The sequence below is a fragment of the Miniopterus schreibersii genome (genome assembly GCF_964146895.1).
Source record: "Miniopterus schreibersii genome assembly, chromosome: 9".
NCBI classification, from domain to species: domain Eukaryota; kingdom Metazoa; phylum Chordata; class Mammalia; order Chiroptera; family Miniopteridae; genus Miniopterus; species Miniopterus schreibersii.
Genome location: NC_138118.1, coordinates 81,649,177 through 81,674,627, shown reverse-complemented (window position 1 = coordinate 81,674,627; position 25,451 = coordinate 81,649,177). Strand labels below are relative to the sequence as shown.

The 25,451-nt window shown below is 54.6% G+C and overlaps 1 protein-coding gene across 2 annotated transcripts in view; it reads right to left on the bottom strand.

The window, feature by feature from the left end:
* Window positions 1-1,906: 1,906 nt before the first annotated feature.
* The window catches only part of ZNF277 (zinc finger protein 277), a 44,190-nt gene continuing 20,645 nt past the window's right edge, over window positions 1,907-25,451 (bottom strand). The window contains exons 2-12 of one of the 2 annotated variants that reach the window (XM_081147754.1): window positions 20,933-21,134; window positions 18,033-18,121; window positions 17,702-17,784; window positions 12,342-12,433; window positions 11,557-11,667; window positions 10,508-10,640; window positions 6,954-7,021; window positions 5,738-5,834; window positions 4,325-4,367; window positions 3,536-3,710; window positions 1,907-2,195 (exon numbers count right to left, since the gene is read on the bottom strand). In XM_081147754.1, coding sequence (XP_081003880.1) covers window positions 2,012-2,195; window positions 3,536-3,710; window positions 4,325-4,367; window positions 5,738-5,834; window positions 6,954-7,021; window positions 10,508-10,640; window positions 11,557-11,667; window positions 12,342-12,433; window positions 17,702-17,784; window positions 18,033-18,121; window positions 20,933-21,134 — 1,277 coding nt within the window. In that variant the 3' untranslated portion in view covers window positions 1,907-2,011. The remainder of the gene's footprint in view (window positions 2,196-3,535; window positions 3,711-4,324; window positions 4,368-5,737; window positions 5,835-6,953; window positions 7,022-10,507; window positions 10,641-11,556; window positions 11,668-12,341; window positions 12,434-17,701; window positions 17,785-18,032; window positions 18,122-20,932; window positions 21,135-25,451) is intronic. The other variant, XM_081147755.1, reaches the window with a different exon arrangement.

The following is a 25,451-nucleotide window of genomic DNA, read 5'->3' as shown; positions in this document are numbered from 1 at the left end:
AACTTTAATTTACAAATTATTTGTGCTTTTAAAAAGTGATTAATTCACAGAATAACCCTCTAATGGAGATTTTGGGCCACAATTATGTAATAACAGGGTTACACCCTCCCTAGATCCTTCCCAAGGCCCGTTCCTTTCCCTGCATGCAGCCCGTAGGCTCGTCCCAATACCAAAGAGCATTAAAACAACAAACATAACAAGTGGCTTCGGCCTCATTACATGCTCGCCCCTGGGCTAGGCCTTTTACATTCCTCCAAATCCCACACCAACTTCGTGCAGATAAATAGCGGAGGCTGGAAAGCCCGAGTGGCTCCCCAGGGCGCTCCGTGCGCTGTGCTTGAAAGCACAGGATTGAACACCCCCCTCGGCTGCTTTGACTCCCAGGGCCCAGGCCCTGAAGATAAGCAAGCCCCTCCTGCGGGCACACAGAGACGGGCTGCCGTTAGCAACAGCTCCACCGACATGCAAGTCAGCAGGCATCTGGTTGTTGAGAGTGTTCCAAAGGCATCGTTCACCGTTTGGGAGCCTGAGAGGACATTCCAGATGCGAGGGCGGCAAAGACGGCATTCGAGTGGGGCCTTCTGGGGCCAAGGGAGAAATGGACAGGAATTGTCCGTCTTGGACCAAGAGAGAAACAGCATCCCTTGAACACAGGGACACAGCATCCCTTGAACCTTAGAACACTGAGTTAATACTGTGCTAAGTTATTTGAGTGTTTTCAGTTTCGATTAACATTCTTGCAACGCCATTCAGTCTTGCAAATTGTTATCAGCAGGGATTGAGCTTCCGAAAGTATCAATCGTAAGGCCCGAGAGTTCACCTGCGGCTCCGGTTTACTCCCGCAGCTGTCCATCCCCGCAGCGTGCAGAAATCCTTCCATTAAACCGCGGGGACGTGGGGTGGCCCTCTGCAGACTAAGCAGACAATGGCTGCAATCTGAGGGCCTTGGGAGGAAGTGGGTTGAGTATTAATCCTGCATATAAATTACCAACATTTGGAAATTAGCACCAGTATCATAACATTTACTACAGACTGTACTTAAGTTTTGCCAGTTGTCCCTCTAACACCTTTTATAGCAAAAGAAAACCCCTTTTTCTTGGTCCAGGATCCGATCCCGGGTTGCAGGTTGCGCTGTGTCTTCAGTCTGAAGAGCATCGCCTCTGCTTTCTCCCGGTCCCGGCTGGGGAGGGATGAAGGCCAAGTGTCCCACAGACCTTCCCTCGACCTGGACTGGATGCCTGCGTCTCCGTCATATTCGCATTACACGTTTTGGGGAGGAATCCTTAAAAGGGATGTTTCCCCTCCTCACTGCATCTTAGCAGGAGGCTTAAAGCATTTGTCTTATAACCGGTAATACTGTAAAAAGGCATTTCTTTATATTAAGAAGTTATTGTTAATTTTGTTAGATGTCCTAATGGAACATGGTTGCCTTCCTGGAAATGGCACTTATCCGTTACCTACACAGCAGTGGAAAGTGAAGCCATTTGGCCTCACATCCATTTCTAGGGAGCTTGCAAGTCCAGGCAGAAGGCGGTAACGATACGTCCTCAGTCTCGATCGTCCTGAAACAGTGCCCGACCTGCGCGATATCTGGGTCTTTGCCCATCTCCTCTCCTCTGTGGCTCCCCGATGGGCCACCAGGCCGCGGCTTACCCAGCGCAGCGCGCGGAGCTCGCGGCGGGCAAATCTGTGGCTTCCCGGACAGAGGGCCTGGGGGAAGGGCTGCAACTCTGGCTGAAACCTGGTTTATAAATAATTTGAACATTTCATCTCTTTGTGATCTGCGTGTTCTATCACAATGAGTCAGATGAAACGAGATATGCAACGATGATTACGTAATAAAACGTTAGAGCCAAAGTTTAAAAAGTCCTCATTTTATTTTTTGAAAAAGCACTTAGTTTTCTAAAAGTTTCTTTCAGCAAGGACGCGTCCTTGGCTGGGGCTCCGGTGTGCAGGCCTCTGTTGCGCCTGGCTCGCTACGGCGGGGCAGGGGGACTGCTCCGAGCGGCCCCTAGCGCCTCACGCCCGCCTGCAGCAGCTGGTTCAGGACGCTGCTCTGCTTCAGAGCCTGGAGCCGGGACGTGTCCTCGCCGATGACGGTGACGCTCCCGCTCTGTTCCTGCTCTGCCAGGTCACTGTCGCTGTCAGACAGTGTGCACAGCAGACTGTCATTTTCATAGGTTGGAAAATAGTACCTGCAACACCACAGAGATACTGAGTGACCAGATTATAACTAATCCAGAGCATGCCTGGGCTGCTGAGTGCACACGTTACTACACTTTCGCTAGGCTTCCTTGCCCACAATTTCAACGGCATTTTGCCAAGGCTGGCAGGGAGGTGTCTTCTGGATGCCGTTCAGTTTGACCCTGACGGGCCCGCACGTCTTTGCAGTATCCTGGCTGGTTTTCTACCTCATCAGGAACTCACTGCCTCGAAGGCAGCGGGCTCCAGCCTCGGGCTCACCAGGCACCCCCCACTCCGCTCAAAGGTCCCAGCTCTTCCCCCTGGTCAGCAACGTTCGAATACAGCTACGTTCTCATACCCTGCTCCTTGAGATATCTGAGGAAAACAACCGTGTTCCCTGTGTTTTCCTTCCCAGCCTAATTGTTACTGGTTCCTTCATTCTGGGTGATAAAAAAAAAAAAGCTCTATAGATTATGTGTTGTTCTGGGTCCCCGTCTGGACGCGCTGTGTGGTTAGTTCTGGGCGCCTCTACAGAGTTCAACCTACGTAAGAATTACAGGAAGAAGGCCCCGGGTCCAGCCAGGGCTGACCTTGCTTCTCCCAAACCTGGGATTTGTGGAAAACCAAAGCCTTTTGTTTCAAAGAGGAAAATAGAGCTTTCTGGCTGGAGTTTTTGGGGGACCTGACTGATTCCCTGGGAATAGAGGAACCTCCAAGCAGCTAGAACCCCACAGCCTCTCAGAGGTCACTTAACCGAGGTCAGTAGAGCGCTGTGAGGACCAGCCAGAGGCTGGACTGGCCAAGGATACCTGGGAGCCTGAGAGCGCCCCGTAGGCGTGCACAGCAGACCAGGCGCTTCATGTTAAACTGCCAGCGTGGGAAATACATGCCCAAAGCCCTGGGACTTGCACCCTCTTAGACACAGTCATTTCCGGGAGTTCACGTAAGTGAAATAATCAGACAGGTGCCGGCCCAATCAAAATGTGCAGGCCCACGGGTGTTCACTGTATTACTATTTGTAAGAACAAAAAGTGACACCTAAGAAATTAGGACATATTCCGGCAATGGGATATTTGGCACCAATTAAAAATGACGCCATAGATGTGTATTAGATGCGAAAGATGCTTACCATATTTTGTTAACAAAATACAATTAAAAAATCTATGCTTCTGTATCTATTTACATACCCATCTAGCTCCACAGACAAAGTCTGAACCAGGTGGTTATCTGTAGGGCAGGGAATTACTTAAACACAGGCTTCTGAAAACTTTCCCCTCCCCCTAAGCATGCGTTTCTCCCTTATTTAAGCCCCACAAGTAGACCAAAGGCGTGAACAGGGAACCGCACTCACTCGGGCTGGTCCCACGTCTGCCTGTCGGGGAGCAGGGCCGCGTGCTTGGCCTCTGCCAGGTGGGTCCTCAGCTCGGCCCTGGACGCGAACCTGGCCCGGCAGCCATAGCACCTGCCCTGGTGAACCTGCCGCCGGATGAAGTTGATCAGCTTCACTTGCTGGTAGAAATTCAATCCTGAGAGATGGAAACACACAGTCACCTGACCCCTGGGAGCCCATCTCTGCGCCGTTATAATCCTGCAGCAAAGCACAGGACACGCCCGGAGCTAGGAGAGCTCGCGGACTGGACCGCGGGAAGCGAGCTTTTCACGGTTGGTCTCAGGTCCATTAGCAAGTCCGTACTTTGTTTTAATGCCTGAATCTTTCCGTCATAGTGACTCTGGGGACAATGCATTGGGTGCATCTATGACGACGGATCCAGCTGCACCCCGAGCAGCATGGGGTGTTTTATGTACACGGCCCCCTCCCCAGAATGCTCGTCACCGGAGGGCCAGGGTCACAGCCGGCAGGTGGAGCAGCTGGAATGTGAACTCCAGTTGGACATTCCGACAGTAATGTGAACTTGCATTTTATGAGAAGCACTGATACATGTGAGAAGGAGGGAGGGACCACATGGAGTCACAGCCCGTGTGTGAGCATGAAGTTCGAGGTGGCTGTGAGTCCCTGCCTCCAGCCACGGTGGAGACCGTCTGGGGGGCACTCGGGGTGGCCGTGTCCTCTTCCCTCATGACGGCAGAACCTGAGCGTGTTCCCCGGATGGCGCAGAGATGCAGCCCCAAGGCCACTTACCGAGCTCTGACTTGACTTTGAGGAGATCGAATCCATGCGCCTCCTAAGGGAAGGAATGGGCACGTCTGTGAGCAGGTGAATATTGACTCTTCCCGCTGAAGAGTAAACCGCTTCTTCACAGGAGCCTGGGCGCTGGGAACCTCAGCCTCAGCCCATCGCCTCCTGCTTCTGAAGTCTTGGAAATCTAGCCCCCACAGCCCTGCGTGCCAGGTAAAACCCCGAATCCCCCAGCCTGCACCCGCAGTTTCCCGTTCATTACGCGTGACTCAGCCTGGCGAGGCTGTCCCGTCTCGGGGGACACGTGGCGAGGCTGTCCCTCTCGGGGGAGACGCACCCTCCTGTCCTATGTCTGGACAAGAACCATGGACCTGGGCTCTTTGCTCCACGACAGAGGTGACTTTACAGAGTCCTTCTCATTTTATGCCGCTGAATGCACTGCGTCAGCCGGCAGGTTTCTTGCCACCCCCGTGTTCCCATAAGCCCCAGTGAACGTGTTTACGATGCGGAGGCTAATTCTGTTCCGCTCCACCCCTGCCACTGTCCACCTCGTGACCGTCTGAACCCACAGCTCACACAGTAAAGACCATCAGCCCTGAGGGCATTTAGGGGGCACTCAGGCAGGACAATGGGATCCCAGGACTGCCGCCAGGAAAGCGAGCAGAGGGCGAGGGCATGGTGGGGAGGCTGCAGGGGGAGCCCCCAGGCAGGGCGGGACGCAGGCTCCTTCCAGCTCTCACCTGCCAGGACCCCGTGACTTAAATGCACACACTGGGATCCGTACACACACAGGCGGCCTGGCCCAGGGCTGTCACGGGTAGGCGCCCGAGCCTTCCTAAGGCCGCCCTGTCCTTACTGCGCGAAGCCAGAGCAGCTCTGAGGGGGTGCACTGATGGGGGTGGGGGGGGTCAGGCGGCAGAGTTGGCTCCCCACGGGCACGGGTGGGTGGAGCATGTTGGAACTGTCCCCGTGGGCACATGTTCCCCACCGCAATCGGCCCCCGCAGCCCTGGAAACAGGCTGAGAGCTGCCAGCTCCAAGCTTCTCGTGACAAGTGGCACCCGGAAGGGAACAGACGCGGGGAATTCTCCCAGATCCCTTCTTTCCAGATGCTGGTCACCGAGGCAGCTGCGAGACCACAGCCTGGGCCTCCCCCCAGGGCTGTGTGAATGGGGGGCTGTGTGAATGGGGGGCTGTGTGAATGGGGGGCTGTGTGAATGGGGGGCTGTGTGAATGGGGGGCTGTGTGAATGGGGGGCTGTGTGAATGGGGGGCTGCCTCCCGCTTTGCTGTAGCCCCTTCAGGGTGGACTGGCCTGAGGACCTAAAGGTGCAAGCTGGTGAGGCTGTGTTACCGTCAGCCCGTCAGAACAGGACAGGACAGGACAGGACAAACTCAGGCGAAGGAAAGCGTCTCACCTCCATGTGCACGCACAGCTTCTCCATGGCTTCCGCCTGCTTGTCACAGAACAGACAGACGGCGGGGACGGGGTGCTCCTCCCAGTCCGACCAGTCCCTGTGGCACACAGAAAGCCGCAACTCGAGATCCCCTCGGGCAGGAGGGGCCCCGCCCGCCCGCCTCCGACGCCGGCAGGGCCTGGCACGTGGCATCACGGCGGCGCCCGCGGCCCTCGGAACCCAAGGCGGCAGCAGGGGGAGCGCGCTGGGCGGGGGCTGCTCCGCGTTGCTCTCTTCCCAGCAGCGACTTCGCCGGAATCGGCGCAATGTCCTCCCGCGAGGACGGGTTTAATGTGGGCGGGACAGGTGGGGACGGGGGCTTTCAGAACCACACCGCTGGGCGCGCAGCCGGGATGCGTGATGCTGGCATGTTCCACGTGGCAAATGGTGTGTTTTTAAAGGCAAACCATGTGTCTCACGCGGGAAAGTGATCGTTTTAAATGGGGCAAGTGCTAGCTCTGGGTGGGCGATGGAAAACTCCGAAAGCATGTAGGGTCCCCACCCCTTTCAACCATTTCCTCATTTCCTTGCATTTATTTTTTGAGATTCTGCCAACTTCTCGTCCTTCCTGAACCAGGGAAGTAAAAATCCCAGGAGAGAAAAAGGCCAAATAGCAGAGTGAGGGGAGGACGGGTGACGGGGGCCCTTCGGGTTGAAGGGGACCCTCCTCCAGCTCGTGACTTCAGCCAAGAAGCCCGATAAACAAGAATAGACTGACCTCCAGTCCCTCACCTTCTCCACTCCAGAGGTCAGAGGCCACGTCCCTTCAGGGTCAGGGACCAGCCGAGTCAGCAGGGCCCTTTGGAAAGCGTTTTCTCTGAGTGATGTGTCACCTGCGTGTCACTTGTGTGTGTCACCTGTGTGTCACCTGCGTGTCACTTGTGTGTGTCACCTGCGTGTGTCACCTGCATGTGTCACCTGCGTGTGTCACCTGCATGTGTTACCTGCGTCAATGCCTTCCACGGCCGCTCAGTATCTGTTCAGCTGAACGACAGCTGCTGGAGTGACCCGGTCGAGCTCTCCCGAGCCCCAGCTTTCCTGTGCTACACGGAGCTGCAAGCTCAGGGAGAAGGCTTCTTTCCTTTAGTCTGTCTTCCCAGAGTGACACTGAAACCCACTAAAGAAGCGTCTCCCTGCTCTTCACACACGAGTCCGTCAGCACAGCAGCCAGACTTACTCCTCCTGATGGCCCAGCAGCTCCCGGTCATCTTCCAACTGAACCTCCTCCCACGATTTTCCAAGTTCCTTTGCAGGAAAAACAGGGATTAGAGAGGTGGGGGTGGGGCGGGGAAGGGGAGACAGCGGACACAGAGCTCTGCTCACGGTGTATCAGGAAACAAGCCGTGTGCGTGTGACAGTGGCCCAGGCTCTCCCGGCGTGTCCTGCTCTGTACAGTTACATACATGATTTATCACAGGAGCGGGACCCAGAGAGAGCAGCAACGCACACGACTCTCTAATGAAGACACCGGGGCTGCTAATGAGTCACATCAGGGAGGCGAAGACCACGAGGAAAACAGTCTGGACAGCTCGGCAGGAAGGTGCTCACAACACCCCCAGCCTGGCGTCAGATGGCTCGCCACCAACGAGGGCAGAGCCATGGAAAACAGCCCGCCCCCCAGCTCCCCTCGCCCAGCACACACGTGCTCGCACAGAAACCCGCCGGAGAGCGTCGGAAATGCAGAGCGTTCATCAGAGCGCGATAAACTACGGAGAGAAGGCGGAGCCTACTTCGCTATAAACACCTCCATATAGAATAAAAAATTAAAGCAAAGAAGGGCAAGATCACTATAAAACCAGGTCCCTTTAGAGGAGCTCAGGGCTTGAAGCCTGAGCACTTGGGAGCCTGTAGCTAAAGCTTCAGCGATGATTTAAGTGGCCTGTAGCTCCCTGAGGTCAGGGTGTATGAAGGAGGGGGGTGTCTGAAGGAGGTGGGTGTCTGAAGGAATTGGGGTGTCTGAAGGAGTTGGGGTATCTGAAGGAGGTGGTGGTGTCTGAACGAGGGGGTGTCTGAATGAGGGGGGTGTCTGAACCAGGTGGGGGTGCCTAACTATCTGAACGTGAAGCTCCGGGAACCTGTCCCCATCACCGTCACCATCCACCCAGCCCTTTCGTTTGTGAGAAAACAAAGAAAGAACTGAACCAAGGAGATGATCTAGTCTCTGCGAAGGGCCTGTAATGGGTTTGCAAGTCTGTCATTACTCGGAAACTGTCTGAATAATTACATAGGAAACCACCTAAGAAGGAGAAGCAATATGAGTTTGCTGAGCTCACAGGAGCCCCGGGCAGCCTGGCCCTGGCCCTCCCGCTGTAAGAGCATCGGGGGCCTCTGGCCAGGGGCGTGCGGGCTCTGGCACGGCAGGTCTGGAGCGTGTCTGGAGGGAGGTGCAGGTGCGGGGCTCTGCTGCGGGAGAGGTGAGAACACGGACACGCGCACCAGCCCTGGCGTGGGAGCCACGAGCCCAGGGGCCGTCCCCACACCAGCCCAGACGCTGAGAGTTGTGACAACTCGCCCCCTTCCTGCAGCATTTTTCCTCCTGTGCCACCAGAACCTGGTCCCTGGAAGGCACTCAAATGTTTGTAAAATGCACAAAGCCAGTGAGGTGGTTTCTGCAGAGAGATGAGAGAGATGGACCCACAGACGCTGACCACTGACGACGATTCTTGTCGCTGTCCACACGGGGCCTGCATGTCGCCTGCTTTCTCTTTTCAAATAAAGAATGTCATGATTCATTGCTCAGGTCAACTTTCGGAAGAATTTATTCTTCGTAGTAAATGTCTCCACCCACGGGGTATAAAGCAAGCTGAGATGCCGCTGCGGCTCCCGGGTCCCCTCTGCCCGACTCCACACCAGCGACACTGGAGACGCCCCCACCTGCCTTCTGTGTGATTGCACCTTCTACTCGCAGCAGCACCCGAGGGCCTTGTTAAGGCCGAGCCCGGGGAGCGCCCCTCTAATTTAGGACACTCACAGTCTCTAGAGACTTCATGAGCGTCTTCAGGCCTCTTCTTTCTAACCTTGGAAGTGGGGGTAATGCTGAGGCCTGGGCCACAGGGATGTGGCTGAGGCTAAATGACAATAGAAGCACCGGACAGTGCCTGGCATAGAGCAAGTGCTCAAATGCTGCCAAAGTTAAAAACAACACGTCTGTCAATATCACCCTGAAGTGACTTAATTTCCATCTTATACAGTTATTGCAGCGCATCTCTAGGCCGTGACTCACGCCCATCAAAGCCGGGCATGCGTGGGCGGGACGATCTAGAACTTGCTAGAGACAGCTGGCCCTGCGGAGAGTTCCGGCTGCGACAGTCGTGCGGCCCGATGCCCAGGGAACGAGCCTCCCACCTTCTGCAAGTGCCAGCAGAACTGGGCGAGCAGTCCCGTCCCTCTGAAGTCGCCTCTGAGACGAACGCCTCCAGCTACAAACATTCCCGCACATCCCAGCTCCTGAATGTTGGTTTGTAAGAGCCCTGAAGGAAGGGCTATGGAATTGCTCCCTGAGCTTCTGCGGCCCGAATCCTTAGAGCTGACACTGACGTCCCCTCCCAGGTGGACGGGCTGGGCCCGAGGCAGCCCGGCTGCGGGAATTAATCACTGAGCGACTTGAAGAGAAGATGAAGGGCTCAGACGGGCCTCTGCCGCTAGCCAGTTGTAAAACATCTGCAGCTACACGGCTTCCTCTCAGTCAGTCTTCAAACACACGCTAAGCTGGCTTCAAGGGGAGTTTCATTCCAGCGCTATACGGATCAGTTAGACGGAAGTACCAGCCCGGAGCAGCGGTTCCCGACGTCATTCAGGACACGCTCCCTTCTGTCCCACAGATAAACGGCTGGTGACAATCAGCTGTGCCTTCTCTGGCCCGGGTCTGAATTCCAGTTCATTTACAGAGAGGAGAAAACCAGTTTCCACCTGCCTAAGACACGTGTCAGAAACAGCTCCCCACCCTCCGCCTGATCCCACCGGGGGGGGGGGGCGTCACCCCTCTGCACAAGTCGTAGTTTACCTAATTTGCTAAGTGCACCCCCCAGAAGTCAGCAGGTTGGGGCAGCAACGGGAGTCACTGTGTCGGTCATAAAGCCCCTGTAAGTCTCCCAGTGTTCCCTGTCCAACTGAATACCTTTTCTTTTTCTTTTAAATATTTTTATTGGTTTTTTTAGAGAGAGAGGAAGGGAGAGGGAGAGAGAAACATCAATGATGAGGGTCATCGATCGGCTGCCTCCTGCACGCCCTTGACTGGGGAGCGACCTGGAACCCGGGCATGTGCCCTGACCGGGAATCGAACCAACCACCTTTTGGTGCACGGAAGACGCCCAACCACTGAGCCACACTGGCCAGGGCTGATTACCTTTTCTTAACCCAAAGGAACTGTGACCCTGAGGCCAGTCCGTGGGACTGAGGCTTCTGAACAAGGGGAGTTTCAATGTGTTGAAAACCCTCACCTGTGACCCCGTTCGTCTGTCCTACAAGCCGGACACACAAAAGTCCTCTTGCCTAGTGAGATGACCTCAGTGACTCGGTTTCTCTACAATTCCCACTAAACATAAACTGGCAAATCAAGCCCAACCGATCAAGTTATCTTTTCTTTGTAAACTGGCCCTTTGGAAGCCAGCCGCCGCTTAAAGGGCCCCTCGGTCACACCCGGCCTCTGCGCTGGCCGCCTGCTTACGACTAGGCGGCGCTCAGGTAGACGGTGCCGTGCAAATGCAGCCGCTGCAACGCGGGGAGACTCACCAGGTAATTGATGACGTAGAACTGGTCGTACTCCCTGTTCCGGGCGTTGATCCTGCGGTGCTGCTTTTTCCTCATGTGGTCTTTAAGCGTGTTCCTGTCCCGGAAGGTCTTCTCGCAGTAGAGGCACTGCAGGCTGGAGGGGCACACGGGTCAGGCCAGGCTCTGGGCCAGGCTGCGGGCACTGTGCTGTCTCATTACCGACTCCCGTCCACTTCAGGACACGCAGATCCTCCAGTGGGACGCGACGCCCTCGTCCAAACCCCTCACGTTACGTGCCTGGCTTGGCAGGGTGCATGTTTATTTTCGAGTTGGCTACGGTGGCTGTTTAGTTAAAACTGAGACAAAGATAGCTAATACCCCCAAATTATTTGGCTGCTTTACTAATCCAATCGCCTATTTTAAAAATGAAAATGTGAGCATGTTCTTCAGAGACTCACAAAGGTAACGAGCGTTGGCTTCGCCCACCAAGTGTAACAACTGTCCACGGCTCGTGTCCTTCCTCAAGTCTACAGGCCGAGCTCTAGAAACCCAAGGTCACCACAATATGACCTTGGGGACTGTGGATGTTATGGTATAAATGTGGGTAAATATGAGGACGCATCCAGCATCTTATCTCTCCCATAAAGCTGAGTAACATACCACAATGTGGCAGTGTATTTAATAAAAATGTAAAAACGTTATAGCAAAAAGTAAAGAAATTATCAACCCGAAGTTCAGAATGGCGGTTTCTGGGAAATGCTCACCAGGAGGGCGGAGGGAGGCTGAACACAATTCCCAGCGCTCCGTTTCCCAGGCTGGGGGTGAGCACGCTCTTCACACCCCATTTAACACCCCTAGATGGCCTGCACGCTGTTTGGGGTGTGTGACATTTTTATTTAAAAAACATCCAAGACAGTATGATCTGCACAAAGTGAGGACGGTCACACCAAATGCGAGTCCTCCAACATGAAAAGTGAAAAGAGCGCATTTCTTTAGTTACTTCTGTTATTTTTAAAAAATTCATGAGTCCGGGACTAACAGCTGAAGGCTCTGTCGCATGAAGTACTTACTTGTCCAGCTTTCTCTGTAACACGCAGAGAAATTCGCTGCAGTTTACAATGTTGTCCGGAAGCCCGATGTTGAAGGCGTGCTCTCTGGCCATGTGGTTCAACAGGACGGATCTGGGAAGGGGGCCGAGCAGTTTATGTTACTCCTCAAGCACCGAGGAACAAAGCAGGATGAACACAAGTGGGCAGGACGGGCACGGGCCTCCCGCGGACGCACACCTGGGCCATGCAGACGCCTTCAGGTGTGGGAGCCGCAGAGCCTCACCAGGGGTTCTGGGCCTGTGTCACTGTCCCTCACTGTCACTAACGCTCTACGGGAGACTGGGTTTCTGTCCTTTAAACTACTAGATAAACTGCATCGCCTACCTTTCCAAGTCTCACGGGGAAGGGGAGAGATGGCTGCCACGACACACGACCTGCTGCGAGCTGGGGTCACAGAAATTCAGTGTTTTTTTCAAAAGTAAAGCAGTCATACTTTGAGTCATACTGCTCAAAGTTCAGCTAAGGAGTTAATACAGGACAGCGTGTCTGCAGTAGCTTCTTCACTCAGTCCTGCCTGCCACCCAATTAAAAAGTCCGACAGCATTAAACATAAACCTGCTTGGCATTTAAAAAATTCACTTCCGACTCTGCTCACAGCTACTGCAGCTCGTGTGATGTCAGGCATGCTCGAAACATCGCTGCCGACGATATAAGCCCGTGGAGCTTAACTTAGGCGACCACTGCGGGTGTTCTGATGGGTTTTCACATGGAAACAGCCACGTTCACAGACACGCACGGGGGCAAACCTGTTTCCAAGGAACTCCTCGCTGCAGAACATGCACACGCCCCGGAAGCTGGTGTCCTCTCGCTCCCGCTGCTGCTGCTCCAGAAGGCCCCGCTGGAGGCAGAAGCGGGCACCTCAGGCCACCTCGGTCCGTGCGCAGGGGCTAACGAACAGCCTGGTCTGCACGGGCGAACTGGCCTGAAGCTCAAGGGGTGGGGCAGGGGCGCTGACCACGGTTCACTCGCCGACACTCCAAGTCTACGCCGGTCACGCCCGCAGGCGCTCCCCGGACGGCCCGGAGCCAACTCCGGCCAGCAGGGTCTCCCCGCCCCTCCGGCCCCTCCGCCCCCCATCTCACTCACCCTCTCGGGAAGAAAGCTGGTGGGTCTTGGCCCTGCTCCTTTCCGTAACTCCCAGTTCACCCTGACCAGGTTCCCATCAATGCTTCACCTGAGCTACCTCTCAGATTACTTCCCCCACCGTTCCCACGGCGCCCCCGCGCCCCCCTCTTAACTGGTCACTATGGGGTGCCCATGAGGACGTCTCTGCAGGGTCTCGCTGACCTCACCCTCTGTTCATATGTCCGTCCTGTTTGGCGGCTAGAAAGCTTTTCCTAAACGTCGCTCACACACACGATTACCTTGTTATTTGCTGACGCTAATCACTTTAAGCGCGCTTTGGTAACACCTGTCCTATGGGGGTGTCTCTACCCTGTCTCTCCTTGCGGCTGCTGCATTCCTCTCTCTTAGGAATCTCACCTACCCTAAGATCCCCGCTGGGTGCCCCCTGCACTCACGCAGCCAGGCCTGGACGCCCGCTCAGGTGAGAGCTCGCGTCTGAAACGCGCAGCAGACACAGGAGTGAGACCTGGCTGCCACCCGGGCTCCACTTGGCCTCTTCGATCCGCAGGCTGCTCATTTTTAAGATGAAAATGAAAATACTGTCTCATAGCGCTGTTCACGGGATGAAGTCAGGCGATTATGGGAAGGGTTTGAATTGCACGCGGGCTATTAAACGCGGGATGTTACTGTCACCCAGGCAGCGTCGGTCTCCTCTGCTCGCTACCCATTGTCGCCTGCTTTCTCTTCTGCAGGGATGCGAAAGCCTTTGAAGCTATAAAAAAGTCTTTATGTGGTTCTTGTATTACATTGGCATGCGACTCCCCAGCTCCTCTGAGCACGGGGCTCAGAATAGGAGCTTCATGAAGTTTACTGCTGATTCCCTAAGTATTTAGGGACCAGCATAAAAAGGGGCCGGGGTCTAGAAGCTAATGCAGTCCATGTGGCCTTTGTGGAAATGTATCAACAAACATACAGAAATAGTAATCCACAGAAGAAAGAAACACAAAGAAGCTGCCCTAATACAGATCAACGCGCCCCCTCCCCCGCTTCCACCCAGCGGGGGGGGGGGGGGGGGGGGCGTCACCCCGGGAGTTTGTGATGTTTTCCGACATCGGGGCCGGGGGCCTTACGAGAAACAAAATAACACATCGCCGGCTCTCTGCCGGCTGGTATTTTCCAAATTGCAACATAGAGAAAGGAAACCCAAACCAACTACAGCTACCTTGCCGGGTGGAGGAAAAAAGGCCGGAGCTCAGGACATTCCAGGGAGTGGAATCCGGGGGACAAGGCACCAGAAAGGGGGAGCTGCCGAGGGGCTCAGGGGAACCACTGGGCTCCTTCATCTGCGCAGACCCTGAGCCGTGCGTGTGCGTGTGCGGGGCGGGACTCGGGGAGGTCCCAGCAGCTGCAGCTCTGACGACGCCGGGCTCCCACATGCGGGCGGAGACCTCGCCGGGCACCTGACACACGGCAAATGGAAAAGCACACGTTCCGGCCCAGGGAGAAGAGGGCTCCAGGCTGGCAGCAAGCGGACAGGCGAAAGCAGAGGAAATACAAGGGGTGAGGTCGATGTATCAGACAATTTTAATGATTGCTCTTTAAGAGACCTTCACGTGAAAATGGAAATTGGCAGTGAAAGTCAAGAAGAAGAGGTATCGGGAAAGGAAAACCGAATTTCACACACTCGGTTTGTAGAAGACCCGCCCGGAGCCGTGCCCCGCCCCCCGTGAAGCGGGGTGTCTGGGTGGGTCTGAGAGCCCCTTCCCAACAGGACAGTGTAATGCTGAGAGCCCACAGGAAGCTGCGCAGAGACCCGCAAACCACAGCCGCCAGCCCCGTGGTTCTACAGAGCCTGCTGCCGGCTGGGTGTGCGGGACGTTCCTCAGGGCCGGGAGGGGGCGAGGCGAGGGCAGGGGCACAGGCGCCACGTGTCTGAACTTCCCCAGCAGCCGACGCGAGGCCGCTTGTGTCTCAGGCGGAAGGCCGTGCCCACAGGCCGCACCCTGGCCTAATGGTTTAACATGTCAAGCTCAGCAGCGGAGGGTCAGGGCGCCGTCTCCATCCTGACTCAGCAGCTGGAGGCAGCCAATGTGAATGGACAGCGGGCACAGCAGGTGGCGTCCCACGGCCCCCGGGACAGACGCGGGAGGATTGGATGAGAATGAGTCAGGCGGGAAATGATAAAAATCAGCCAATTTAGACAAAAGCAATTTAGAGAACGTCAATTAGGTAAGTACTTGTACACGGGAGAGCAGAAACCGATGCTCAGAATGACAAAGGAACGGCTCGCCCTGAGATAAGGAGGTAACACAAGGCCATGTCTTCAGTGACCGATATCAAAACCGCCCGCGAGGTTCTGACATTAGGTTCACGGGCTGCGTGGGGCACTTTCCAGGACAGGTGCGCAGTCTGTTCGGGGGAATATCTGCTACTTTCGCCTGGTCGCGGGCGACAGTCCTGAGCTCCCGCTCTGCAGGGTGCCTCTGGGGGCCCCGAGGGGTGGCCGACAGCCGCCTGGAGGTGGAGTCCGGGCGCCAACGTGCATTAAGGTTGGCAGCGGTCTTGTTAGTTGGCTCACAGCTACCAACTGGTTAACCATTCCTGCCTCTTTCTCTCACTCTCCGCCACTGTAATTTGATTCAAGACATCTCAGGATGCTCCCTGGTCGATGCAGAGCCATATGCATCTTCCCCCCTTCTACAAATCTCCCCCTCCCCAATCCTTTGTTAAGATACAGCGTTAGTGTTGTCTGTGTGATCAGCAACACTACTGAGCGCTGCCTGGGTGGCAGATGCTGTGCTAAGTGTGATGCACGCACGGCTCCGTCTTCACAGCGCCACAAGCTATTCTACCACCTTCTCCATCACCGAGATGGGAACATTAACACTGGCCTTTCGGCTTCTGACTGAGCTTCTCCGTAGATCACCTAGTTACGCAGGAATTCAGGGACTGTGGACGAACTGACTCAGTTTTGTCACATTTTGCTTCTTTTAAGTTGCCACAATGCCCACTTTCATTAAATCTATCAACCTGTCGGACTATAAGCTTGGCAAGAAGACGTGATGCTGGGATTTGTAATGAGAGGTACCTATTTGTCTTTGTCTCTGCTCCTGGCGCACAGTTCCTAAGACCCTTGGAGTTTCCTGAGTCGAGAGCTACACAGGTGTCTCTCGCTGCTACTGAAGGACTTTGGGAAGCACCCAGGTAAGGGACTGGCTGCCGGGGGGTCGACCGTAATTAGAGGGTTGGAACTTCCAGTCCCAGACCCGACCCCACCTCCTGCAGGGAGAGGGGCTGGAGACTGAGTTCAATCAGCGATGGCCAGTGATTTAGCCCCTCACGCCTCTGCCTCCGTAAAGGCCCAAAGGCAGGGTCTGGAGGGCTTCCGGCTGATGGACCAGAATGCACCCCCATGCTGTTCTTCGGGCCGAACTCCGCAGGGACGGAGACACACCCGGTCTCCTCATCTGGCGCTCACTCAGAGTCTGTAATGCTTTGTGACACGCCAGTGACCCAGCGAGTAAATGGGTTTCCTGAGGTCTGTGAGCGGCTCTAGCAAATTAATGGAACCCAAGGAGGGGGTCATGGGAACCCCTGGTTTACAGCCAGTTGGTCAGAAGCAGAGGTGACAACCTGGACCTGTGCTGGCGTCTGAAGTGGGGCCGCCTTGTGGGACTGAGCCCTGCACCTGTGGGATCTTTGGGAAGATAGTGTCAGGACTGAGCTGAACTGCAGGACACCAGCTGGTGTTGGGGAACCGCCTGATGTGGGGAAACCTGCAGGTGGGAGCTGGAGTCTGAATCTGAAACGGTCATCCACGTTTCATGGATGCAGCTGCTTCTAGGGACGTGAGTCTATCTGCAGACACTCAGTAAAGGCTCTGGCACTGAGGACACAGTGGCAGGAGCAGAGGGTTTGGGTTCTTACAGAGACAGCCCGTGGGTACCAGGATTATGGCATCCTGGTCATTCTTGATGAAGACACTGTGAGCAAGGGTGAAAAAACTCCTGGAAATTAAAAATTATGACCCTGTACGAGCAAACAGAACCCATAAAAGATGATAGTAAATTCGTCTGTTTCGCAGATTTTAAGACATTACAGTAGGAAAGGAAGAGCAACTCAGGGAGCCCTGTTACTGCGTTGGGTTTGCTGCCACGGGGAGCATGCTTTTTACACATAAATCAGCGTCCAACAATATCACCCTCCTCAGGGGGAAAGAACCACTCGGGGTGTTTACGAGATACAACTGCATCAGGGGCTTTCTCAGGTCACACGATTGTGGTCGGTGGGTTTTCCTCGGGATCCCTTGAGGATTTAGCAGGAACGGTGAAACCACAGCCCTCATGACATATGCGGCCCAGCCCCAAGGTCCCCGGAACACTGGTGAGGAGCCCTGAAGGGAGAGCAGGTCAACCTCCAGTAATAACTGAGACTAACCACAGAGAGTAACGAGATGCCAGCTTTTAAACAAAATTAGCAACATAAAAATGAATTTGTTCAAATTAGGAAAGTGAACATTTAACACTAGTATATGCCGCCACCTTCTTTAAAGAGGACAGATGCCGAGATTTTAAATAGCCTGCTGGAGATGGGAAAGGCTCCTGTGTTCACGGAGCCACATGCTGAGCTCCCGGGGGCACCGGGGCACCGGGGGCACGGGCAGGGCTGGTGCAGGCGCATTCCAGCGACGGGAAAAACGCTCATCCACTCAACTCAGTTTCAGCCGACGGCCCTTCTCCACGGCGGCTGCCCCCGGCATGTGTGGCGGCTAAAATGACACTAAATGTGTGAGCTGTGTTGTTATTTTAGAGGTAACCCAGGAAGCAAAACAGAGCCAAAAATTCCCTCTGGGCTTTTACTGTGGCCAGCTTTTATCGTCAATCCAGTGGGTACTGTTTTAAGATCCTGATGTATTTACTGTCTCCTCTTTTGTGTATGTTTGAAAGCTACCAGAATAAAACAAAAACAGCAACGAGGAAAGAACGGCAGGAACACAGGGCTCGGGCGGTGTTCCCAGCACAGCCCTCAGGGCCGCCCTTACCAGTTTCTGCTTCTGGAGCTCCTCCCTGAGCACTCGGTCTTCCGGCAAAACGTCGCACAGCAGAAAGTAATTGTCCTGTTCTTCTGTTGGGAGATTAGAGAGATAAATGAGAAACCATACGTTTCATTTTCCAGGGCTTATTCCTTAGAACACAGCCACGTGTCTCCTAAGCTCTCTCTCCTGGTAGCAGGCCTCTCTTCGCTCTTCTGCGGCCGGGCAGCCTCGACAGCCACTTAGTCTTAGCTCTCGGGCAAGTGGGAGGACCCTAATTTAAGAGATTATTCGTTTGAATTTGGGGTGCAGGGAACACGGCAGGCCGGCGTGTGCTCACCCGGCGGCGCGGTGGAGTTGATCCGTATGACACTGCAGAAGTCCGTGACCGGCTGCTCCGCGAACCTCTTCCTCCAGTACAGGACGTACCTTGTGGGAAAGACGGCGAGAAGGCTCAGGGCTGCGCTTCCCGCAGAGTGACGCAAGTTCATCACAACATTTAACTACCCCAGAGCAACAGGTCGCCCGCTGACGGGTCACTGCTACAGTTCAGAAAGAGGCAGGCCGCAGAGCGCTGTGGAAATGTGACATGGATATTTAATAAAGTGAAATTACCCTGAAAGGCGTGGAAATGATTAAACTCGACTAGCCCCAAATCCACATGGGAAAGTTAAGATGAATTCTTTTATGTGATGATGAAGTTTCTCTGAAATCACATCTCAATTTATATGGCTTTAAAATGTACACACTCCCCAATAAATTGAAGGGTGGGTGCTCATCTTACACACAGAAATAAGAGAGGTCATGATAATAGTGCAGTGAGAAGTCAGCCTCAATCCAATGTCTACAAGCAAGAGAAAAAAGTTCCAAAACAATTCCGTTTGTTGGCTGAGGGGCGGCTCGGCTGAGGGTCAGCGCCACGGCGACCCAGCCCAGGGGGAACACAGCGCTGCTGCGGAGAGGCCCCATGAGGGGCTGGGCTTCGGGCTGCGGTGGGACAGCCTCACCCCAATCTGGGGAGACAGCTCCCCTCGGGGTTGCAGCTCCACCGGGCAAATGCAGCCTCTGATGGAAACTGAGACCTGAAAATGACACTGCTTATGCTCAGGCTCAGCCTCAAACCGTGGATATTATAAACGACGCGCCGACTAGGGCTGGCTCACGGCTCCCGCTCAGAAGTATCAGGAGCAGAAGGCGGAGCGTGTCTGACCCATCCAAGTAGCCCAAACAGGACAGGTGTCCAGGAAAGGCTGAGACCGGCCTTCCTTAGCCACCGCCAGCTCAGCACCCCCACTCCTCCACGTCCCTCTCTTCCTCGCCTCCCGTCCCCGGCTGGGGCCCACCCCCAGGCAGGAGCAGGCTGAAGGCTCCGGGCCAGCGCCCGGGCCGCTCTCCTTAGTCCCCTCAGCGTGTTTTCTGTTGCACTGGAAGCAGGGTGAGGACACAGGAGCTCGTCCCGTGGAGATGTCAGGGACAGAAGACGATTGTCCTTCCCAATGGAAATACACAGACAGCTGTTTCACGACTAACCAGATTTCTCAGCAGAACCAGGTGCTGAGATAACATAAAAAGCAGGAGAGCCGCTGCTGGTCACCGCTCCACTGAGGACCCCGTGGGTGACAGACAGCCTCTGGACAGACCGAGGATGGTGGTCAGCCCTTAATAACAGTAGTGCCACGTGGGTCTGCGGTTTGCTGGAAGGCAGTGAGAATTCCTCCAACATACAGGCTGCTAACCTTTGAGGAATGTTCACGGACTTAGCAAAGTTTCTGTATGAAACTACACGAGCCATGACCAGGTAGAGCTGATCTCGTGGCCAGACTGTCCTTTGCATTGTCACTGAGTTATTTCGTAGTGAGGAGTGAACACAGTACGAGTCTCTCGTCTGCACAGATCTTGTGCTGGAAAAGTCCTGCTCTTTATTATTTATTTATTATTTTTATTTATTTATTTTTAAAATATGTCTTTAATGATTTCAGAGAGAGGAAGCGAGAGGGAGAGAGAGACACATCAGTGATGAGAGAGTCATTGATCCGCTGCCTCCTGCAGGCCCCTGCTGGGGATCGGACCCGCAACCCGGGCCTGTGCCCTGACCGGGAATCAAACTGAGATCTCCTGGATCCTAGGTTGACGCTCAACTGCTGAGCCAGGCCAGCCAGGCGAGTCCTGCTTTTTAAATGAAGACTGTGATCCACCCCTCAAAGCTGACGTTTTAATAACCAACTCCCCCAGTCCCTCAGGCCACAGTGAACAGAGAAGGAGGGACTTTGTGTTCAGAGGTGTAAACCTGGATTTAAAGTTTAAATCTTTCTGAAACTCAATTTACTCATTTACAAAATAAATTATTGATAACTAAACAGATACATGAGAAGCAGCGTCCAACATCCTGGGTGTTTAATAAAAGATGTAAGCCTGTTGTCTGGCAGTCTTCACATGGGCTAAGTTACTTTATTACTCCATGAACAAGGAGCCATGATGTTTGGAAATGATGCTTTTCAGATGCCCTGTCTGGGGACATCTCAGCTAGGTAGGCGCCCTGTCTGGGGGCATCTCGGCTAGGTAGGCGCCCTGTCTGGGGGCATCTCGGTGAGGCAGGCGCCCTGTCTGGGGGCATCTCGGCTAGGTGGCAGAGCGGTGGCAGTTCCTTGCCCCCTCGCCTCTACCTGCTCCCATTCCTCCCCTCAGTCCCAGCCGTCACCCTCAGCAGCTGTCTACCTTTGCACCCTCCTGGCCTGTTGAACAGCTTGTTTTTTTTCTGGTTTTCAACCTCCTTGCAACACTTCAGCTGAGAGTTTCTTGGATGACACCCTTTGGGCTTGAAAGGTGCCAAGGGTCCCTGTTCCAAACACTGCCCTTCGGTGGCCTTTCGCCAAGTCTCCTCTGGACTTTCTGGAAGGACTGACTCAGCCAGAGCATGTCTATGGCCCCAGACACACAACATAAAATAATCCCAGCCTGGTAGAGATCCACAGTCAACAGCCTCGGGGAACAGGGCAAAGGGAACAGCATCCGCGCCTCGGGCAGCTGCTGTTTCCAGGTCCCAGGGCAGGCGGCAGGTGACCTTCTCAATGGCAGCTCCACACTCCAGAAGACAGGAGAGCAAAGGCTTGTTTACAGGCTAAGGGGAACCCTAAGGAAGAGTGGGAATGTTCGTGGCTGCACAGGGGCAATTTCACATCAAGCTGTGCCTTCCCTCCAAGGAGTAACTCTCTTCACCCCTTGAACAGAAACAGCACTTACTTCTGGAAGTCGGCCACCAGCTTGACATCGGCGATGACGATCTTGTGCTCGATGACCATGTGCTTCAGAAGCTGGTCCTGCTGGGCTGCAGGGAAACGCTCCTCACAGAGGACACAAGGCACGGACGGCGAGCCCTCGGGGCTGCCGCGGCCACCCGGGCCCTCGGGCAGGGACAGCGGCTCCAGGATGCAGTCCCTCCTGCCTGGGGGGACGAGAGGGAGAGAAGAGCTGGGCCGAGCTCACTGTAAAGGGGGATTTCTCACCTCCTGCATTCAGAGGATCCTGAAGATATTTACGTCCCCAGGAAGCAGGACACTGTCTCACGGTTTCAAAGAGCGTCTGCGACCCCGATGCAAGGAGTGCTGCAAAACAGCTCAGACTCCCCATTTGCCGGCTCGAATGGGGGAACCCCATTTGTCGGGGCAGCTGGCCCATGGCAACAATTCCAGGGGCACCTGGAGGAGGGGGAGGGGAGGCTGAGACATGCTGGGCTAAGGCTCTAAGGCCCAGCTCTGACCCATGGCTGAGTCATCACACTGTGGGAGACCTGTCACCCCTGCAGTCAGTCTCCTGGGGCAGGCCTGTCACCTCTGCTGTCTCCTGGGGCAGGCCTGTCACCTCTGCAGGCGACTGCGTAGTTAGTCACCAGGCAGTAGGGTCAGGCACTGGGCATGAGGCGGGGCAGGAGCCTTCTTCAGAAAGGGAGACAGCCATTCTCCAGATCGAAGGCTTGGGAATTAGGTTACTATTCAATCCATTGTTAAATTTTATTTATTTTATCTCATTGTGCCGTGTTTCTAGAAGGCCTTCCTTGTAACCAGTAATTCATTGAACCGGCTACTGGTGCCCTGCTGGTTGTGGCCCAGGGGTTGGGAGAGTGATGTGAGAAAGGCAGTGTTCGCTCGCTCACTCCACAAACGCCAGCTGGGCGGACCGAGGGCTGGCCTTTCCTGCTCAAGGCTCACGTGCTCACACTGTTTGCAGGGACAGATAGAGAGACAGAGAGAGAGACAACACAGGTTATGGGGACAGGGGTCACCCAGCTGCGCTGAGAGGGGGTGGCCACAGGAGACACCCTCTACCACATCGCCCACGATAATCTGTGAGGTTCAAGTTGGCCAAATCACACTGTTTATCTCAGTTCTGTAAACACAGGGTATATATGAAAATAGGGAGAATATATCTCACTTTAGAAGCACTATCAACAAAATTGGTGTGTTTACCAATTACCTATGAAATGAGGCGAGGTCAGGGAGTCCTGGAGCCCTACAGTTCCTCAGCTGTAGGTTAACTTCTGTAAAATACAGGACTGGGGAAAGAGAGAAGTAATATACGTCTGAAAGTCCCTAATACTATCTCACACTCCCGGGAACAGGCAACAATGGGGGGTGTGCTCTACCAAAGGCGACACCAGTGAGCATGACCTGCAGGGGGAAAGACAGCCCTGTATCACCTCGCCTTCTCCTCACATTTGGCCGAGGCATCTGCAAATTAATTTTGCTTGACTGCAGGAAACAAACAGCGTACTTAACTAACAGCCGCCAGGGACACAGAACTAACACTGCTGGGTGTTTGCGATTAGTAGGTGGCCAGCAACATGCTTTAGGGGACTTTCTCAATTGACTCTAACAAGCCTAGTGGGTTAGTACTAGGTTAACCCCCACCTTCCAGAGCAGAGGATTGAGAATTAGAAAAGCTAAGTAATTTCCCGAACTCACAGTGCTAGGAAGTGGCCCGAACACAGTAAGTTGAGCCTATTTTCAACCACGGCGTTATTCTGCGCCAGGGCCAAGCGCACATCCCCACCGTGCCCCTCTAACACGTCCGGTCAGCGCTGTTTGAATGCACGTGTGTCCTGCCAGCATCCTGCGGCCTCCCTGACCCCACCGCCACCAGCAGCCCTCAAATGTCAGGGCTCACACCTGCCAACACCCACTGGGCACGGCCTGTCTCTACCCCTGGCTTTATTCTTTCCTGGGCTGTACTATAAACTCTCGTCTCTCCTGGGCTTCCTTTCTTTCCCTTTGATATGTTCAGTGCTCAGTGTCTCTGTTTTCAAATTATTCCTACGAGAACGGACCTAGGCGTTCACACACACTAGAACCAGGATAGGAACAACTGTGAACACGCAGAGTCAGCGCATGAGAAGCTTGTGGTCTGGGAGGTGCTAGGTTATAGTCTGTATCTGGGAACCTGAGTTACTGTGTATCCCAGAAAATGAAAATTTTAATAGGACATTTTTAGACCCCAAGATTTTATAGTTTCTCTCTGACTCCTTAACTACCATTCATCACCGTGTTCAAATTGGTATCAGCATTGATCATACCGGTAAGATTTGTGCAACAGATTGTTTACGGCCAGCCGCACACAAGAATCCCATCCCCATCCGACCACGTGGAAAGAGCAGATGCAGAAACACACAAGTCTTGGCTACAGGGCCCTGAAACTCTGGGAGGCAAAAGGAGGTAAATCATATCCAGCTCCTCACAGCAAAGAGGCGAAGCATCTTGGAAATTCTGCTTGGCCTCGGACGGGCTCTGCACATTCGTTACATGTTAACAACAACCAATTATCTGCTCCAGTTCTCACTCTGCACAGCAGCTCCGTTCAAATGAACTGTGGAAACACCCTCCCCGGAGAGCTCCCTGTGAGGGATGCCGGGCCGGTCGTGCACAATCTTACTGACTCTCGGTAGGATCCCCAAAGTGTCCACTTATTACGTCAGGCTAGTGCTTCTCAAAGTTTACTGTGCACAGACCACCGGGAGGTTTGGCTGAAACGTGGATCCTCAGCAGGGTGGTGGCCCGGGGCCTGCCGGTCAGTCCCCTGCTCTGAGCCTGGCCGGGGCCGCCTCAGGGCCGGCCCTGCAAGCCCTCCTGTGCCGAAGCCCAGCTCGGGCGGCTGCTCTGAGCCCAGGCTGGAGGCAGCAGCGTGGGCCGGCTCTTTCCCGAGACGTGGAACTTCGGTGCCGTGGCACTGGCTGCAGGACTCCCCGCGGCCTTGCGGGAAAGCGGCGCGGAGGTCAGGTCCTCCTCAGCCCTCCCTGCTGGCCTCTCTCCTCCGCAGGGCCAGGCCTACACTGCCACCAACAGGTCCCTTACACAGCAGACCCCGCCTGGGCGCGCGCTTCTTGGGGGCCTTGCGGGAACCCCATGGTCTGGGATTTAGGGGGGCTTGGATTTCTGCAAGCCTGAGTCCCCAGCTCGAGCCAGTCAGCCGTCCACAAACCACACTGAGGAGAGAGGGTCTCCCCGGGGAACAAAGCCGTCACGAATTCCTAATAGGTGCACCCGCGAACACAGGTGACCCTAGACTTGGCCATGTGTCGTCACAGCAAGCAGAGAAAGGCCGCCCTGTTGAAGGGAAATAAGGAGACTGAGGTTTCTGACCCCGTAAGCGAACGAGAGAGGGGAAGCCACGTCCACAAAGACGAGGAGCGGTCAGCTTTCCAGGGGGGCGGCCGGATGCCGCACGTCACCCCCTCAGGGCCCCCACCACGTGCTCTGCGCTCTCCACAGCACTGCCGGATCGCTGAGAGAACAAGCGGCAATTCCGGGCGTCACTCAGCCAGGTCGCATGGGCTTAGTTGCCGCCCACCGCGCTCCGATAGTCTGATTAACTGGTAACCATCCTGAAAACGAGACCATCAAGGCTGGCAGGGTGTTTCGGTTTGTTTGCTGTTTTATTCGGAAAATGCTGTAAGCCGACTCCTCGTTTGCAAAGCAAACACCGCCTGCGCACTGTCCCCGGTTTCCGCGGTGTGATTTGTCTGATCACAGCTGCCCGAAGTTCTTTATGAAGCCGGGCAGCATCTTCCAGCCGCTCCCTAAGCTTTCCATCGGGCCGACGGCGGCTACCTTTCCATTGGCCCCCTAGGCGATCTCCTGCACTGTGTGTTGGTTTTATCCTGATAATTAAACTCCAGGAAGGCAACTGTATTTCCAAATTCTCTTACACTACAAAATGCCCTCCGCTTCCTAAACGTGCCGGTTCTCTGACTTCTAAGGGCAGGTCCCCTGCACATGCATTTGGAAAACGGGGAAGGCTGGACCCAGTCTTTTTAACCACATCAATCTCTGAAGCTCAAAGTAAGAATGTAAGGCCTTTATTTGATTTCCCCTGGGCTGAGAATTCATTTGGTAAATTACCGAGGCCCAATATTTAAAGGGTTAATTTACTGTGCTCTTCCTAAGAGTGGGGAGTGAGGGGGAAGACCTTAAATAAATCTGCGTTGTCACAGGTCACTACACACCCAGCCTGCTGACGAGGCGCGGGCCGGCCACCTCCTTCTAAGCAGCAGCGCTGTAAACACGCTCGGCCCTTACACCTGACAAGGCCATGCTTGCAAACTCAAGGAGCTAATTTAAGACAAGGAAAAGAGCCAGGAAAGCTTTATTACAACAGGACCGAGAGAGCAAAGTAAAAGAACCCAATGTCTTGCAAGTGAAAACCGGTCTGTAAGTTACGGTGTATCTGTGATGTATAGTATTGTGCATTTGCTAAATAACAGTTATAAAGA